A 15,345-nucleotide genomic window follows, 5' to 3' on the forward strand; every position below is an offset into this window, starting at 1 on the left:
CGGGGGAAACCAGTCCAGCGACTGGCTCCGGCTCCTATTGTTCAGAAGGCCTTATATACCTTTTAGATTGTACATAGAGATCAATGGGTAATACAAAATTATGCAGTGTTAGCAGCCCAGACTCTTATCAAAACCAGGCTTTTCTCTCTGCATACCTAATTGTATACACAAGTCTTAGGTGATTTACATCATCTTCTGGCCAGAAAGGGCCAATTAACATTTTACAGCCTTTTTTCTGATAAGGGTTTGTCAACCAGAAGACTTATTTGTGTTGATCTTCCCAAGGTCTGGTGCCACTCTCAGAAAGCACTAAATAAAGTTACATTCTTACATAGCAAGGACACAAGAGGAGTGCAAAGAGAAGTAATTAACTCAAAAGTCTAGTGTTGCTAACATCAGAACTACTATATATCTTTTTCCATATCGTGTTTACATTGATTAACATCCTCCCAGGTGCCTAAAAGATAAAGAATATGGAGGCCTGGCAGCAGTCATTGAGTCAACAGTGAAAACCCTCTACCAATATAATTTTTAACTCTTTAGAAAAGGCTCTGTATCTTTAAGATGTTTTAAGCTTTGTGCCTCTCGCGGTTCTGGGCTGTAAGCAATGCACAAGCTGTAAGAGATCGGGGGAACCTGTTAGGCAAGCTAGAGAGCTATCAGAGGGGGTTTAACTGAAACATCCCTTTCAAATGCAGAAGACTAAAGCCCTGAGTTGACTTTTTTTCCAGAGAATATCAGAAGAGTGGAAAAGCAGAGTACAAAGGCCGAGAGATTTTTGGTTTTGGGGGTACATGCTCAGGAAATGCCAGGGGGAACTCCTGAAGTCTGATCACATCCTTGCGTATGTCAGCTTCCTTCCTCATGACCTTGTCACGGGTGGGATTCCTCATGCTGGCTTCCGGCACCTGACCCTCTGTATCATTTGCAACATCTCATTTACCTGGGGGAGAGGAGACTTGAGGGTCCCAAGATCACATCTAGAATGAGAACAGATCCAGCATCGGAGGCCAGTCATGGAGCTGAGGGGTGTCTGCCTGCAATTCCAACCCCTCCCTGTTTCTTGGGGTCCCTCTGTGACTGTATTTTGCTGGGTCTGTCCTTCACCTGTGTCTCTGCTTCTGTCTCCCTCTACTCTGTTTGTCCCTCTGTAGAACCTCTGGCCAAGCCCACCATTTCAGTCAGCCAGGGCACAGTCATAGAGCACAGGGAAAACGTGACCTTCTACTGTGACACCCCGGACGTCAACATCACCATCCACTGGGTCTCCAACCACCAGCCCCTGCCATCCCATGAGCGCATACAGCTGTCCACAGATGGCAAGATCCTCACCATCCTCAGTGTCCAGCGGCAGGATGCTGGGACGTACCAGTGTGAAGCTTGGGGTGTCCACGAGGTCAAGAGCAGTGACCCCACCTACCTGGTTGTGTACTGTGAGTCCCTTTCCATTCTCCGCAGCCCCTCAGCAACACCCACTTCCTCGGTGATGTCATCCAGTCTCACAGCTTCACATACCATGCAAATGCGGACTTGTCCATCCTTGAACTCCAGACATATAGCTGTTTGACATCTCTACTTGGACTCTCCTGGGAACGTCCAACGTGATGTGGCTAAAATTGAGCTCCTTAACTTTCGAATGTTTGATCCAAAATAATGCCTAAGTAGTCATGAGGAAAGAGCAGTTGCCGGCATGCTCTATTTTTTTAATGTATTTTTATTTTTACTGCTCTGGGTGACAGGTGGGCTTCTCGTGTAGAGCACAGGCTCTAGAGCACTTGGGCTCAGTAGTTGCAGCACAGGCATAGTGGCCCCACAGCATGTGGGATTTTAGTTCCTCGACCAGGGATCAAACCTGCATCCCTGCATTGGAAGGCAAATTCGTACCCAGTGGACTGCCAGGGAAGCCCCTTGCTGGCATGCTTTAGGTGTGTCTTTCAATCCTGGTTTACCCAGGGGTGCATGTGACATATCCTCACTGTCAGACTCTAACATCTCCTTTGTAATGGTTCCAGAGTTTGAGGGGAGAGAAGAGAAAAGTTCCTGCTTATTGAATGCCTGGGTCCCCCAAGAGGGCTCTCTCACTGATGCTGTTGTTGCTGCTACACTTGTTCTTGCCCTTCCAGATGGCCCTGACCCAGTCACAATCAAGTTGGAGCCTGGTGTAGCCAATGGGGACACGGTTGAGGTGATGGAGGGCTCCAATGTGACCTTCTCGGCAGAAACTGAGTCTTACCCACAAGCCTCATATTCATGGTTTTTCCCTAATGACTCCAAGCCCATCACGAGCTTGTTCCTCAACATGAGCAATGTCACCATCCATAATGTGTCCAAGGAACACGAGGGCACCTACAGATGCCTGGTGTCCAACACTGCCACCCAGACGTCCCTCGTGGGTGCTGTCAAAGTCCGCGTCCGTGGTGAGTCTCTTTCCCCCGTTCCTCTCCTTTGTGTGTCTGAGAATCAGGGCTGCACTGACATCCTAGAGCTTGAGGAGGACGTAGAGGAGTGGGGCTTCCCCTTGTGGCTGGTGGCGGATTGTGGCTCTGGGCACAGGGAAGGACCTGGGTCCTTGTTGGGCACATCCTCCACAAGGCTTTGGAGGCTCTCTGGGGGGTGTCTGTCACTTTATTCTCTTGAAGTGTGGGAGGCGATTCTCTAAACATACAAACACTAACACAGCACTCACACACTCCATTCACACATGGACACACACACATAACAATCACACATGCAGGGGACTTCTCTGGTATTCTGGTGGTTAAGACTGCACTCCCAGTGCAGGGGGCCTGGGTTTGATCCCCGGTTGGGGAACTAAGATTCCTCATGCCGCATGACATGGCCAAAAAAAAAAGAAACAGTCACGCATGCCTCGCAGATACACACATGTGCACCACAGACACATACAACTCACACACAACACATACAGCTCACACACAACACAGACACACAGCATACAAAAGCACATAACACACACATGACATACAACATGTACCCAACAGACACAATACATGAAACACACAGGACATAACACGTCACACACACCACACATACACATAAAGCCCATGACGTGTGCGTGAACGTGCTCACACACAGGCAAAGCACGTGCACGGTACTCACAAAACACAGACACACATCTCAAATATGCGACAAACAATACCACAGACACGCAACATATTCTTTCATAAAACCCTTATGCACACAAAACGTAACATGCACACAATTGATGCCAACAACACATGTCACAGACACTCGACATCCTCATGTCCAACACAGAAAACACCCCGCATACCACACGCTTGACACCCTCAACACGTGCAGAACACACACAGTACATAACTGTACTTCACACATAGTAGCGACATACCAGGCATGTAGGCGTGTACAGACATGTGCTCTGCTTGTAAATACACAGTACAGCATAGACACAGAGCACACGCATTACCACAGACACATATGCTCACGTACAGAAGATATATACACATACAACATGTACTCCCTTGCAGACAAAGCACATGTGTGTGTGTATATATATGTATGTATTTACACACCACTGTGCCTCACAGCCACAATACTTGTATACACAACACACACATGTAGATGGACACAAAAGGGACTTCTCTGGTGGTCCAGTGGTTAAGTCTAGTTGCCAGTGCAGGAGACAAGGGTCCAGGCCCTGGTCTGGGAAGATCCCTCATGCCAGGGAGCTACTAAGTCCGTGTACCACAGCTACTGAGCCCGCACGCCCTAGAGCCCGTGCTCCACAACAAGAGAAGCCACCACAATGAGAAGCCCATGCACCGCAACTAGAGAGCAGGCCCCACACAACACAACTAGAGAAAGCCCTCATGCAGCAACAAAAACCCAGCACAGGCAAAAATAAATAGACACAGAGCACACACTCACACATAAAACTCATCCATATACCACACTCTCCATAGTCACATAATTGTCACACAACACACGCTCATACACAAAAGACTTAGACGCACCACCCACACAGTGCAGTCATATGCAAAGCACACACACACACACGCGCGCGTGCGCGACACACCACATAAACACACATCACTGGGAAATCCTGTGGGCCCCATATGGGCAGGAGACTGGCATAGGGTGTCCCCAGACCCTGTCCCGTCTCTCTCTGTGTGTTTCCAGAAAGAGTGACCAAGCCTTACGTCATGCCCCCAAACCGGACTCTTGTGGAGCACACCAGCTCGGTGGTCCTGACGTGCCAGACCACCCATGAGGAAGTTGGAGTCTGGTGGTTCCTGGGGGACCAGCTCCTCCTGCCCAGCGAGCACCTGGTGCCCGACAACAGGGCCCTGGTCATCCACGGCCTTCGGCGGAATGACACAGGGCCCTATGCGTGCGAGGTCTGGAACTGGGGCAGCCGGGCACGGAGTGAAGCCCTGAAGTTGAACATCAGCTGTGAGTCGTCCCTATCTTGGACCTTCCCCTTCTTCCTCCTCTCTCCCTTGCTGAAGTTCTTACTTCCAGCCACTCATCCCATAATTATCAAACACCTGCTCTGTGACGGGCATGTCTGAGCAGGGGACAAGGCCACCCTCACGGAGCTTTATGTTCTAGTCGGGGGAGACAGACCATACACAGCTAAACAAGGGGAAATCCATGCTGTGTCAGAGGGGACTAGAGGCAGTGAGAAATACAGGCAAGGCCGGGAAGCTGGGGAGGTGTTGCAGTCCTGTCTGGGGTGGTCAGGAGAGGCTTCCTGGAGGAGGCGGTATGTGTACAGCAGGAGGTAGGGAGAGAGCTGTGCAGGTGACCAAGGGAAGTGAGTTCCAAGGCTGGGGAGGTGGGACTCTGCTTGGCCTGTCAGAGGAATCCCCAGAGGCCAAGATGACTGGAGAGGTAAATGATATGGAGAATGGAACAAAAGAAGCTGGGAGAGTGGGGGTAATAGACCACACAGGGTCCTGTGGGCCATGGTGAGGACACTCGAGCTACAAAAGGCTCTGAGCAGAGGAGAGAGCGGACTAGACTGGGGTTTGCAGAGTCTCTCTGGCCCTTGTCTAAAGGGTGGGAACAGGGGAGGGGGAGGAGGTGATGCGGTTGCTTTTGTCTGATTCCATGGAGAGGCAGACCCCAAAATGGGATTCAGTGGGATTATATGTGCAAGGATTTTCTTAAGGGAATGCTCTTGTGCAGAAAAAGTAGGAAGGGAGCCTTGAAAGAGTGGGATTGCCCTCAGACTCAGGTACTTGGAGCGAGGGAGGAAGACAGAGTACAGAGTTGGTGGGAGCACGTAGACCACCATGGAGTCTAAGGAACGTTGTCAGGACTCTCGGGAGCCCGGGTCTCCCAGGAAGGGGTCTGCCTTACTTTCTCCAGCACTCTCAGGTACTGGCAGGGTGCAGCCCAGGAGAGGTCTGGGAGTGAATTGCGGGGTACTGCAGCTGGGCCCTTGGTCAATTCCACTCTTACCCATGGAGGTCTGTGAGGCGTCCTCTCGTGGTAGCCACAGTCATCCATCAAGAAATGACCAGGCTGAGCCAGGGCCAGCTGTAGCGATCAGGCCATGAATATATTTTGAATATCAGAGTCACGGGGTTTACTGCTAGTTGACATGAAGCTAGAGAGAAAGCGAGGAGTCAAGAATGACTCCAAGATTGTTTTTTGGCCTAAGCTACCATCAGAACTGTAAGAACTATAAACAGGTTGGAAGTTGGGGGCTACATGTCACAGGACACAGCAACAGTTTCCGAAGCCTGAATATCTTATGAGGCTCCCTTGTTAGAATTCACTTTTGCAAGGGCAGGGGTTTCTGTTTTTGATTTTAATTTTGTTTTGTTTTGCTTTGGACTTTGCCCTTCCGTGTTGTGGATTACATTCTGCTTGCTCAGCACCTAAGGGAGGAAAAGGGACCTTTTTCTCCTTCTTCTCTTGCCGAGATTCCTTTCAGCAGCAGTTGGAAGAGCCTTTGACTCCCAGGAATTCCCTCAGTTAGAATTGAGAAGGGGGAAAAAAGAAAGCAGAACTTCACATGTGGAATTGAATGGGACAAAAGAGGTTATCTCACCGGTGGAGGATGGGAGCATAATATTTGGCTCTGCACGCAGACGGCCCCGATCGAGTGTACTTCACCAGAGGGTCGGAGACCCTGGTGGACACCACCATCAGTGCGAAGCTCAACTCCAGCATAACCCTGCAGTGTTGGGCGGAATCCCAGCCGGATGCTGAGTTTAACTGGACCCATGACAACACCAGTGTGTACGAGGGGGAGCAGCTGGTCATCGAGGCCCTGACTTGGAAACACCAAGGGAATTACAGCTGCACAGCTTCTAACTCTGTCACACTGCTGACCTGCTCTGCCTCAGTCATGGTCAGCGTCATAGGTGAGTCTTTCAGGCCTTCCCCTTGGGTCCAGGTGACTTTCTCTGATGCTGGCCTTAGCACTCTGATCTTCCCTTACTAAGGACTGGAGTGTGGCACTGACTGTCCTGCATGGGCGGGTTCCTAGTCCAGATCTGTTGAATTCCACCCACTAACACTCAGACTCAGGACTTCCCTGGAGATCCAGTGGTTAAGACTCTGTGTGCTTCCACTGCAGGGGCAAGGGTTCAATCCCTGGTCAGGGAACTAAGATGCTGTATGCTGCAAAGTGGTCAAAAAATAGAAAAAAAAATTTGTGATCTCATTTCATCTTCAGAACATCCCTATACAGTAGGTACCATTTCCCTCACTTTGCAAATGAGGAAATGAGACTCAGAAAGAGTAGTTACTTTTGTCTGTGTCCACAGAACCCCAGAGAGTCAAAGGTGACTCAGGTTTCCAGTTGCCAAAGCCCTTTGCTGTGATGACCATATCTGATTCATCATCTTAATCAGTAACGTCATCATACCAACACTGACTGATCAATTTCCTTGGGTCTAAATTCTTCACCCACATCGAACATCCTTAACCTTATATTTACTGAAACGAATACATATATGTTAAATCTTTTCAGCAACAATATGGAGTAGGCTTCATATTATCTTTGTTTTTACAGAAGAGCCAAAGGAAGCACAAAGAGGTAAGTAGCATGGCCAGAGTCACACAGCTGAGATGTGAACTTAGAACATTTGACTCCAGAAATGATTCTATTACTACTACAAACTTCTGCCTCCCAATGGCTGGAAAACAAGTGCTCATCAAATGACAGTGGAGATAAAGCCCCAAGATCGGGAATGAGGTTGGGGACAGGGATGAGGTCCTGATTCTTTCTCCTTGCCCAGGTCACCGGTCATCCCTGTCTGTAGGGGCCATCATTGGCATTACCATTGGAATCCTGGCTGTCATTGCCCTGGCCATAGGGCTGGGCTGCTTCATACACACTGGAAATGCCAAAGGGTAAATCTCAGAATGGGGTGGGGGATGTGGCCTATGGAGGACCTGCCCAGTAGAAGGGTTGCTGACCATGGTGCTGAGTGGTGCCTGTTGGGAACTGAGAAGGTGTGGGACGTTGCCCAGAACGGACATAGGATATGGGTAGAGCCTGTGGAGATGGGCAAGGACTAGAGGCATAGTGAACAAGGGTCTTGGGGTTTCAGGCTCTCAAGGAGAACAAAAGAGGATACCGTCTATGAGAACACGACACCCACTTCTGAAGAGGGTCAACCTGAAGAGCTCAGTCGCAGTAAGTGACTCCATAGCTGATACCCAGGGCAGCAGTGAGGTCTGGAGAAGAGGCTGGTGCAGAGAGCCCAGGCTTCTGCTCCCAGCTTCGCCCCTGGGTCACTAGGACATCATGGGCAAGCCCTGTAGTCTTGGACCCTCTGTGTCCCCATCTGGAAAATGGATGAGATCAGGGTCGAGAACTCTGAGGAGTTCTGCCTGTCCCAACAGCCACAACATAAATAACGACAATGTACCACCATTCTAGTCTTTCCCGCTCTCAGAAAACTTTGTTAATGGATTGCTATAAGCAGAGAGAGTCAATCATGACATGCCTCACTGCTAAATTCAAAACAAGTCTCATTGTCCATCTCAATATAGTACCTCATGCAGCCTTCTCTGACCAAAGGCAAAACAAAACATCTTTGCTATATCTGGTCTAAGATTCTGGTAAGATGGGCTCATGAAGCAGAAGTCCTCTGGGGACTGTCCAATTCAGCTCAGTTTTACAGAAAAGAAAACCAAGGCCAGGAAGGATATATGGGGCTTGGTTTAAGACTTCTGCCCTCATCTGTGTCATCAAACAGCCTTATCTAGCCCAGAACTTGATTTCCAAGACCTTCCCAGGTCAAGATCACTGGAGATGTGATGGGATAGTCCTGGGGATAAAAGAAGGAAGGTTTCTACCACATTCTTCCTGGGGATAGAAGTGCCCTGCCTGGACAAATCGCCCCTTCCCTCATGCACGCGTGCATGCTCAGTCGCTCAGTCATGTCCGGCTCTTTGCGACCCCATGGACTGTAGCCCACCAGACTCCTCTGTCCATGGGATTCTACCACCAAGAATACTGGAGTGGGTTTCCATGCCCTCCTCCAGGGGATCTTCCCAATCCAGGGATCGAACCCACGTCTCCTGCATTGCAGGTAGATTCTTTACTGCTGAGACACTGGGGAAGCCCCTTCTTCCCTCATATCTCTCCCTAACTCCAGCCTTGGGCTGGCATTCACTTTCTCTAGACTGGCCCATGCTTGTGTATGCCAATGTACCCGCCATTCAAGGACAGATGCCAGACAAAAAGGTGGGTAATTCTCCAGAGGTACCCACTCTACTCCCGTGACTGTCTGGCACTTCCCCAGCCCAGCAGGGCTGTTACGTCTCACCTCTTGGGGTGGGGGTGAAGTTCAGGCGTGTTCTCTTAAGGATGCCCAGCCAGTGGTAGCTTGGGTCCCTACTTTCTCTGGGATCTCAAGACCTTCCTTGGCTTTTTCATCTCTTCTCCTTGTTTTCTTTCTCTTTTGCTTGACAATGCCTAACCTGGAGCCCCCTCTGGGAATCAGAAGAGATGTAACTGCCTCTGAGGCCTGAGCTATTTCCAAGAATTTCCAGGGGTGATCTTTTATCCCAGGCCTCAGGACCTCTTCACTATTTTCTTTTCCCCCCAGATGCTGCCAGTAGACCCTCCAGAGCAATTATATGAGGTAGGTTGGCCTTGCTTGATTTTATTAAAGAAGTTGCAAAGGAATACAATCTAAGAATGTTATATTTGACAAATATGAGAAATCATCTTGTCTAGATCTTTCATTGAGCATTGCTGGGCCAGGAATGGGAAGAAAGTGGCTCTAGGCCTCACAGGGAGCTGGGCTAGATTCCTTTTAAAAATATATTTATTTGTTTATTTATGGCTGTGTCAGGTCTTAGTTGCAGCATGCCAGGTTTTTGTTGCAGCGTGCGGGATCGTTGTGGTAGTGTGGTAGGTTTCTCTGTAGTTGTGGCTCAAGGGCTCCAGAGTGCATGGGCTCAGTAGTTGCAGTGTGGGCTTAGTCGCCCCAAAGCCTGTGGGATCTTAGTTTCCCACCAGGGATCGAATCCACATCCCCTGCATTAGAAGGCAAATTCTTAACTACTAGACCACCAGGGAAGTCCCTGGGTCAGAGTCTAGGATTCTAGCTCTTGCCCTATGCTGCTTCCGCTTCCAGTGCTTGCAGCGGGGTTGCAAATAAGCTAATACCGGCCTCGCAAGTGACAGGATGCAAAGGAGGTTTTGGAGTAGAAGTTGCAGACGTAGCCCGGTGAAAAGGAAGAGTTCTGGTCCTAGACCTACTTCTGCTTCTGATCCTTTGAGAGAACCTGGTTGGGAATCTCTTTGTCTCTGGATCTCTGCACTTTCCAGACGCTGTGGTTCTAAGACAAACTGCTTGTAGGCCCTAACTGATCTCTTTGTTCACTTGCAGCAGATATCATCTTCCACCATCCACGACGGGTATTCTCGTGGCCCCAGGAAGCCATCCTCCAAACTTGCATTGCATCCCTTGGTCCCAACTCCACAAAAAGAAAATGCAGAGTCAAACTATGAGGTATTTTTATGCTACAGAGAGTCTTTGGACAGACAGAGAGCTGCCACCAATCTCCCTTTTCCTCCTTGCTAAAGAGTCTGTAGGATAACCTATCAAGAGATTTCCTTTCAAAAATCTTTTCAGTCCCTTTGCACCCCCTTCCATCCCATCAATTTCTGGTTCATTTCATTTCATTCCCTTCCTGTCCATCCATTTCACTCCATCCCGTGTTTCCATCACACTTATTTTCACTCTATCCGATTAACTTTCTATCCACTTAATTTCATTTATTCTCATTTTATTCCAACTGTTTCCTCTCCAGTCCATTTCTGTTTTTTTTTTTTCATTCCATTCCACTCCCTCTCACTCCATTTCTTTCCATAAAATTCCTTTTATTTCCTTTCCATTTCTTCTGTTCCTCTTCTTACTTCCCATTCCATCCCTTGTCATCGCTTCCCACCACTCAGTGCATTCCTATGCATTCCATCCCATTCCATTCTGCTTCATCCATCGTGTCACTTTTTTTCCTTCTTCTTTCATTCCTTTCCATTCTTTCTCACTTCTCCCTATTACCTTTTATTCCTTTTTATTTTTCCTTTTTAATCCCACCTGTTCATTTCTTCCACATTGCATTTTTGTCTGTTTTAATCCTGGTTATCGCTTTTCCATTTCCATACCATAACTTTCATTTATTACTCTTATTATGTCACTTTCATTTCATTATTATTTCATTTCCCTTCTTCTCCTTCCTGTTCCCTATCACTCCTGTCCTTTCCACTCGCATATTTAATCCACTCCTTTCATTCTGCTTCCCACTAGTCCGCTCCTTTCTAGCCAATGTCCTATTTACGTTCATTTCCATTTGGTCAGCTTTCATTTCATTCCACCACATTCCATTTCTTCTCATTCTATTTCTTTTCATTCCCTTCTTTCTTTCATTTCCTCTTCCTCATGCCTTCCCCTGCCATTCATTTCTGTTTCATTATTTTCTGTTCCCTTTCATTGCATTGTCTTCCATTCTATTTCTACTTAAAAAAATTATTTTATTGAAGTCTACTTGATTTGCTTCACTAAGATAATGTGGTGTTATCTTCTTTACAGAAAAGTGATTCAGTTATACATAAATATTTGTATATATATGTATCCACGCACACACATACACATATATAATAGTTTGCATCTGCTAATCTCCAGCTCCCAGTCCACCCCCCACTCTTCTGTTTCTGTTCATTCTTCTTTAATCCATCCCACCCTGTTGTACCACATTCCATTCTGCTCCATTACCTGTCATATGAACCATTCTCAAAAGATGTGAATGTCTAAATATCTTCAGGATTTTTAATTAGAAAAACAAACCCCTTGACAGTAGTTCAGATTAATTAAAGTGGGGATTAATTGAGAAAACACTGAGGAATCTCGGGTAACCGATGTCAGAAATTACTTGTGGGCCTCATGGGGGTTAGAATCAGGAAGTTTTCCTCTCTTACGGCTGCTCATTTTTTTTTTTAATAAGGAAAAGTATTTATTTGTGCCTTGTACATTTTAATAAGGGTGGTTGCTCATTTTTGCTGGTCAATGAATTTGTTCCATTTTCCTTGGTTCAGATTGAATTCCTATGCAAGCTTCCTGGTCACTGCTCCTCTATAACTTCAAATTATATATGACAACACCCTTTGCTACTGTCTAAAGGTTTCTAGGTTCAGATTCTTCAGAGGAGAAGCACAGTTGTTCAGGCCATTGTATGGATTGTGCTGACGTTTGTCAGCACTCAAATTAGCTGTGAACTGGTACAAATATAGCCTCTTAGGTCCCTCTTTTCATCAGGATCTAAGAGAAAGGAGTCTCATTTGTTCCTTTTTATCAGTGGAGCAAAAGCTCTTCCACTAAACTTCCTCTTATGTCTTCTTGGGTCGGGATGCTGTTGTGTGGCACTTGTTGCAAGGAAGGTTGGGAAAATTAGCTGTTATCCTTCCCAGTCTCTCCAATAGAAGCAGGCAAGAGGGAGAATACAGGAGGAGTGTCAGGTCAGACACCTCAGTGTCTGCTACCTTCTGAAGGGATGAGACGGAGCAAACAACGCAGAGGCTTTGGAGTAGAGTGTTCTGAGTTGAGGAGCATCAAGGGAAAAGGTCCCGAAGTGAATGTATTTTTTATCTATTGCTGCATAAAGAATTACCACAAGCTTAGCAGCTTAAAACAACACACATTTATTATCTCACAGTTTCCTGGATCAGGAGTTCAGGCAATTCTCAGAAGGGTCTTCCGCAAGGCTGCAAAAAAGGCGTTGGCCAAGTCTCAGGTCTCATCTGAGACTCTACTGGGAAGGGATCCACGTCTGAGCTCTTATGGTTGTGGGAAGCAGTCAGTCCCTTGCAGGCTGTCATAATGAGGGCCTCAGTGTCTTACTGGCTGTCAGCTGGAGGCTGCACTCAGTCCTTTCAGTGCTTTCCATAGGCAGCTCACAACACTGTATTTTGCTTCCTCAAAGCCAGGACGGATGTCACACTGTTACATAACAGAATCACATAATGTAAGCAGATACCTCCTGTCACCTTTGCCATATTAACATGGTTCGATGCAAGTCACAGGTCTTGCCCTCAAGGGGAGGTTCGCATCAGGGCATGAAAACCAGGGGACGTCCCTGGTGACTCAGATGGTAAAGAACCCTCCTGCAATGCAGGAGACCCGGGTTTGAGCCCTGGGTTGGGAAGATGCCCTGGAGAAGGAAATGGCGATCCACTCCAGTCTTCTTGCCTGGGAAATCCCATGGACAGAAGAGCCTGGTGCGCTACGATTCACAGGCTGGCAAAGAATCTGTCACGACTGAGGGACTAAGCACAGACGCATGCATGAATACCAGGAGGTGAGGATTCTGGGGGTCACCCTTAGACTCTGTCCTCCACAATGGGGAAGCAAAGGCCATCCCAGGTATGGAAAGGTGTCAGCAGGACTGAAGTACAATGAGAAAGGAAGATTTTTGGAATTTTCAAGGTTGAGAAAAGAGAATGCCAGAGAGTTTGAGCCCCTACCCCAAGCAGCCCAGGAAAGCCCACCAGAACTGGAACTAACCTCTTTTCTTTGTGTAATAGGTGCTTGTGAATCCAGAACACAGCATCTACTGCCAAATCAACCGTCCCACCTAATGGAAGCAGAGATCCTTTCTCCAGAAATCCTAAAGAAGTCACGCTCAATCATATATTCAATGATGTTTATTACATACACATTATATTCCAGCCATTCTCTTTGCAAACCTTGTGAGATTCCGTTTCGATGTCTTTTTCAGGCTCTAGACCCTAGCTCTCACCAAATCTTAAGCTTTGGGCTCATGTTTCTTTAAAAGCAATAGAAACAAGTCAAAAGCCACCCAGAATTAAAGGACCAAGGTTTGATACCCAGAAGCTGGGGATGTCATAGTGTTTATTGCATAGATCGTTGATGGACACAGCAGGCGGGGGAGAAGTGTGAGCCTGAGTCAGCCAGAGTGGAGCATGGGATGTACCCACGGGTCAGACAAGCAGTGTCTTTTCAAATCATGGTAGAGGATAAGGAACAGGGAGCTGTTAACAGATGACAAGAGAAAACACAGAATGAAGCATGGGAATGAGGCACCTAGGGAGGTGCAGGCACAAGATGCTTTGAATCCCAAGAGACTCAGGGATGGAGATGTGAGGATGAGATTTGCTAAAGGGAACAAGGAGTCCAGGATGACTCCCAGGTTTCTGGCCAGAGCAACTGGATGACAGTTTCTTCAGGCCACTTTCTGAAGCAACAGTGGGGAAGGAGTAAATCTGGGACAGAGAGAGAAATCAAGAATTTGGTTTGACACGTCAAGGATCAAGCAGAGAATCAAGCAGGCAAATGTTCATAACAGTCTAGGTAGCTCCCTTTCCAGCTCCGGCCCCAAACGCAGCAGCCGTAATGATGTTGATGCCCAAGAAGAACCAGATTGCCATTTATGAACTTCTTTTTAAGGAGGGGGTGATGATGGCCAAGAAGGATGTCCACATACTGTATCACCCAGAGCTGGCAGACAAGAACGTGCCCAATCTGCACGTCTTGAAAGCCATGCAGTCTCTCAAATCACGAGGCTATGTGAAGGAACAGTTTGCCTGGAGACCCATCTACTGGTACCTCACCAACAAGGGCATCCTCCAACCTGTCCCCTGAGATTGTGCCTGCCACCCTGCACCACAGCCATCCTGAGACTGGCCGGCCACGGACCAAAGGTCTACAGGGAGAGCGACCTGCAAGGCTCATGCAAGGGGAAGTCAACAGAAACACCTACAGATGAAACACCGTGCCCCCTGATGCCGACAAGAAAGCTGAGGCTGGGGCTGGGTCAGCAATTGAATTCTAGTTTAGAGGTGAATTTGGTCATGGATGTGGTCAGCCACCTCAGTAAAGTTGAAAGAGATTCCTTTGTGTTGAATAAACCTGTAAACAGAAATTAAAAAAAAAAAAGTCTAGATAGAGCAGAGCTGGAAATATACATTGGGAATTGTCAGTGGGATTTGAAGTTATGGGGTTAGATGAGATCTTGTGTCAGGGGTCCCCAGGACCACCCTCAGGCTCAATGATTTGCTAAAAGCATTCACAGGACCTCCAAGTTGTTAGGATCATTGTTATGGCTCATGATAGCGAAAGGACAGAGAGTAAAATCAGCAAAAGGAAAAGGTACAGATGGTGAAGTCTGGAAGAAACCATGTTCCTCAGTTTCCAGGAAGTTGACCAAGAACTAGTCCTTGGAAATAGGCTTTTTGAGGGAAATAGGTAGGGTTTGAGCAATTCAGACCTGCTGAATTAACCTTTTCCCCTACAGATCCCAAAGAGAGTAGATGAAGACAGAGATGAGTAGGGGCTGACAAACTAAGCACTGGTCCCTCCAACATTTATAGTTTGAGGCAGAGGATTCATCAAAGGAAAAGGACTGTCCTTTTTATCCTGCTGAGAACTTCCTCCTTGCTTCCCCCGGATATCAGAGAGACAGATTACACTCTCCCTCTCCCTTATCTTTGTCTTTGAAGCAAATGAATTTGTAACTTCTTTGCTCTTCCGTAGTTGTTGAGCCCTCACCCAACTCCTGGCCAATAGAACCTCAGTATGAAACTTGGGTCTCAGCCAATCCTCAAGCAACTGAGAGAGAAATCTCTGGGTTAGATGGTCATCTGTGTAGAATGAGTTTCTGGTCCTCAGGAGTAGCTATTCCAAAGTCTGTAATATTCAGGTTAGGTCAGGGATTCAGGTGCTCTTGCAAGTAAATATTACCATCTTATTCGTTTTTAAAGAAAAAGAAATGGCGAAACAGAAGACAAAGTCAGTTTTAAGCTATGTAGTACTACTGCTTTAATGTCTAAATATCTTGAAGTGAAAAAAACAATGAAAACAAAAAAGTGAACAGAAA

General features: G+C 47.3%; 1 protein-coding gene and 1 pseudogene across 1 annotated transcript in view; both read left to right on the forward strand.

Annotated features, from left to right (window-relative positions):
- The window catches only part of CEACAM20 (CEA cell adhesion molecule 20), a 23,246-nt gene extending 8,854 nt beyond the window's left edge, over positions 1-14,392 (forward strand). The window contains exons 3-13 of the mRNA XM_040252632.1: positions 1,155-1,433; positions 2,124-2,417; positions 4,156-4,428; positions 6,078-6,353; positions 7,007-7,030; positions 7,233-7,347; positions 7,548-7,633; positions 8,628-8,689; positions 9,054-9,089; positions 9,843-9,965; positions 13,034-14,392. Coding sequence (XP_040108566.1) covers positions 1,155-1,433; positions 2,124-2,417; positions 4,156-4,428; positions 6,078-6,353; positions 7,007-7,030; positions 7,233-7,347; positions 7,548-7,633; positions 8,628-8,689; positions 9,054-9,089; positions 9,843-9,965; positions 13,034-13,087 — 1,622 coding nt within the window. The 3' untranslated portion in view covers positions 13,088-14,392. The remainder of the gene's footprint in view (positions 1-1,154; positions 1,434-2,123; positions 2,418-4,155; positions 4,429-6,077; positions 6,354-7,006; positions 7,031-7,232; positions 7,348-7,547; positions 7,634-8,627; positions 8,690-9,053; positions 9,090-9,842; positions 9,966-13,033) is intronic.
- On the forward strand, positions 13,101-14,392 carry LOC120872335 (annotated as a pseudogene).
- Positions 14,393-15,345: the final 953 nt, after the last annotated feature.

This window comes from Oryx dammah, unplaced genomic scaffold, assembly GCF_014754425.2.
Source record: "Oryx dammah isolate SB20612 unplaced genomic scaffold, SCBI_Odam_1.1 HiC_scaffold_13, whole genome shotgun sequence".
Taxonomy (NCBI): domain Eukaryota; kingdom Metazoa; phylum Chordata; class Mammalia; order Artiodactyla; family Bovidae; genus Oryx; species Oryx dammah.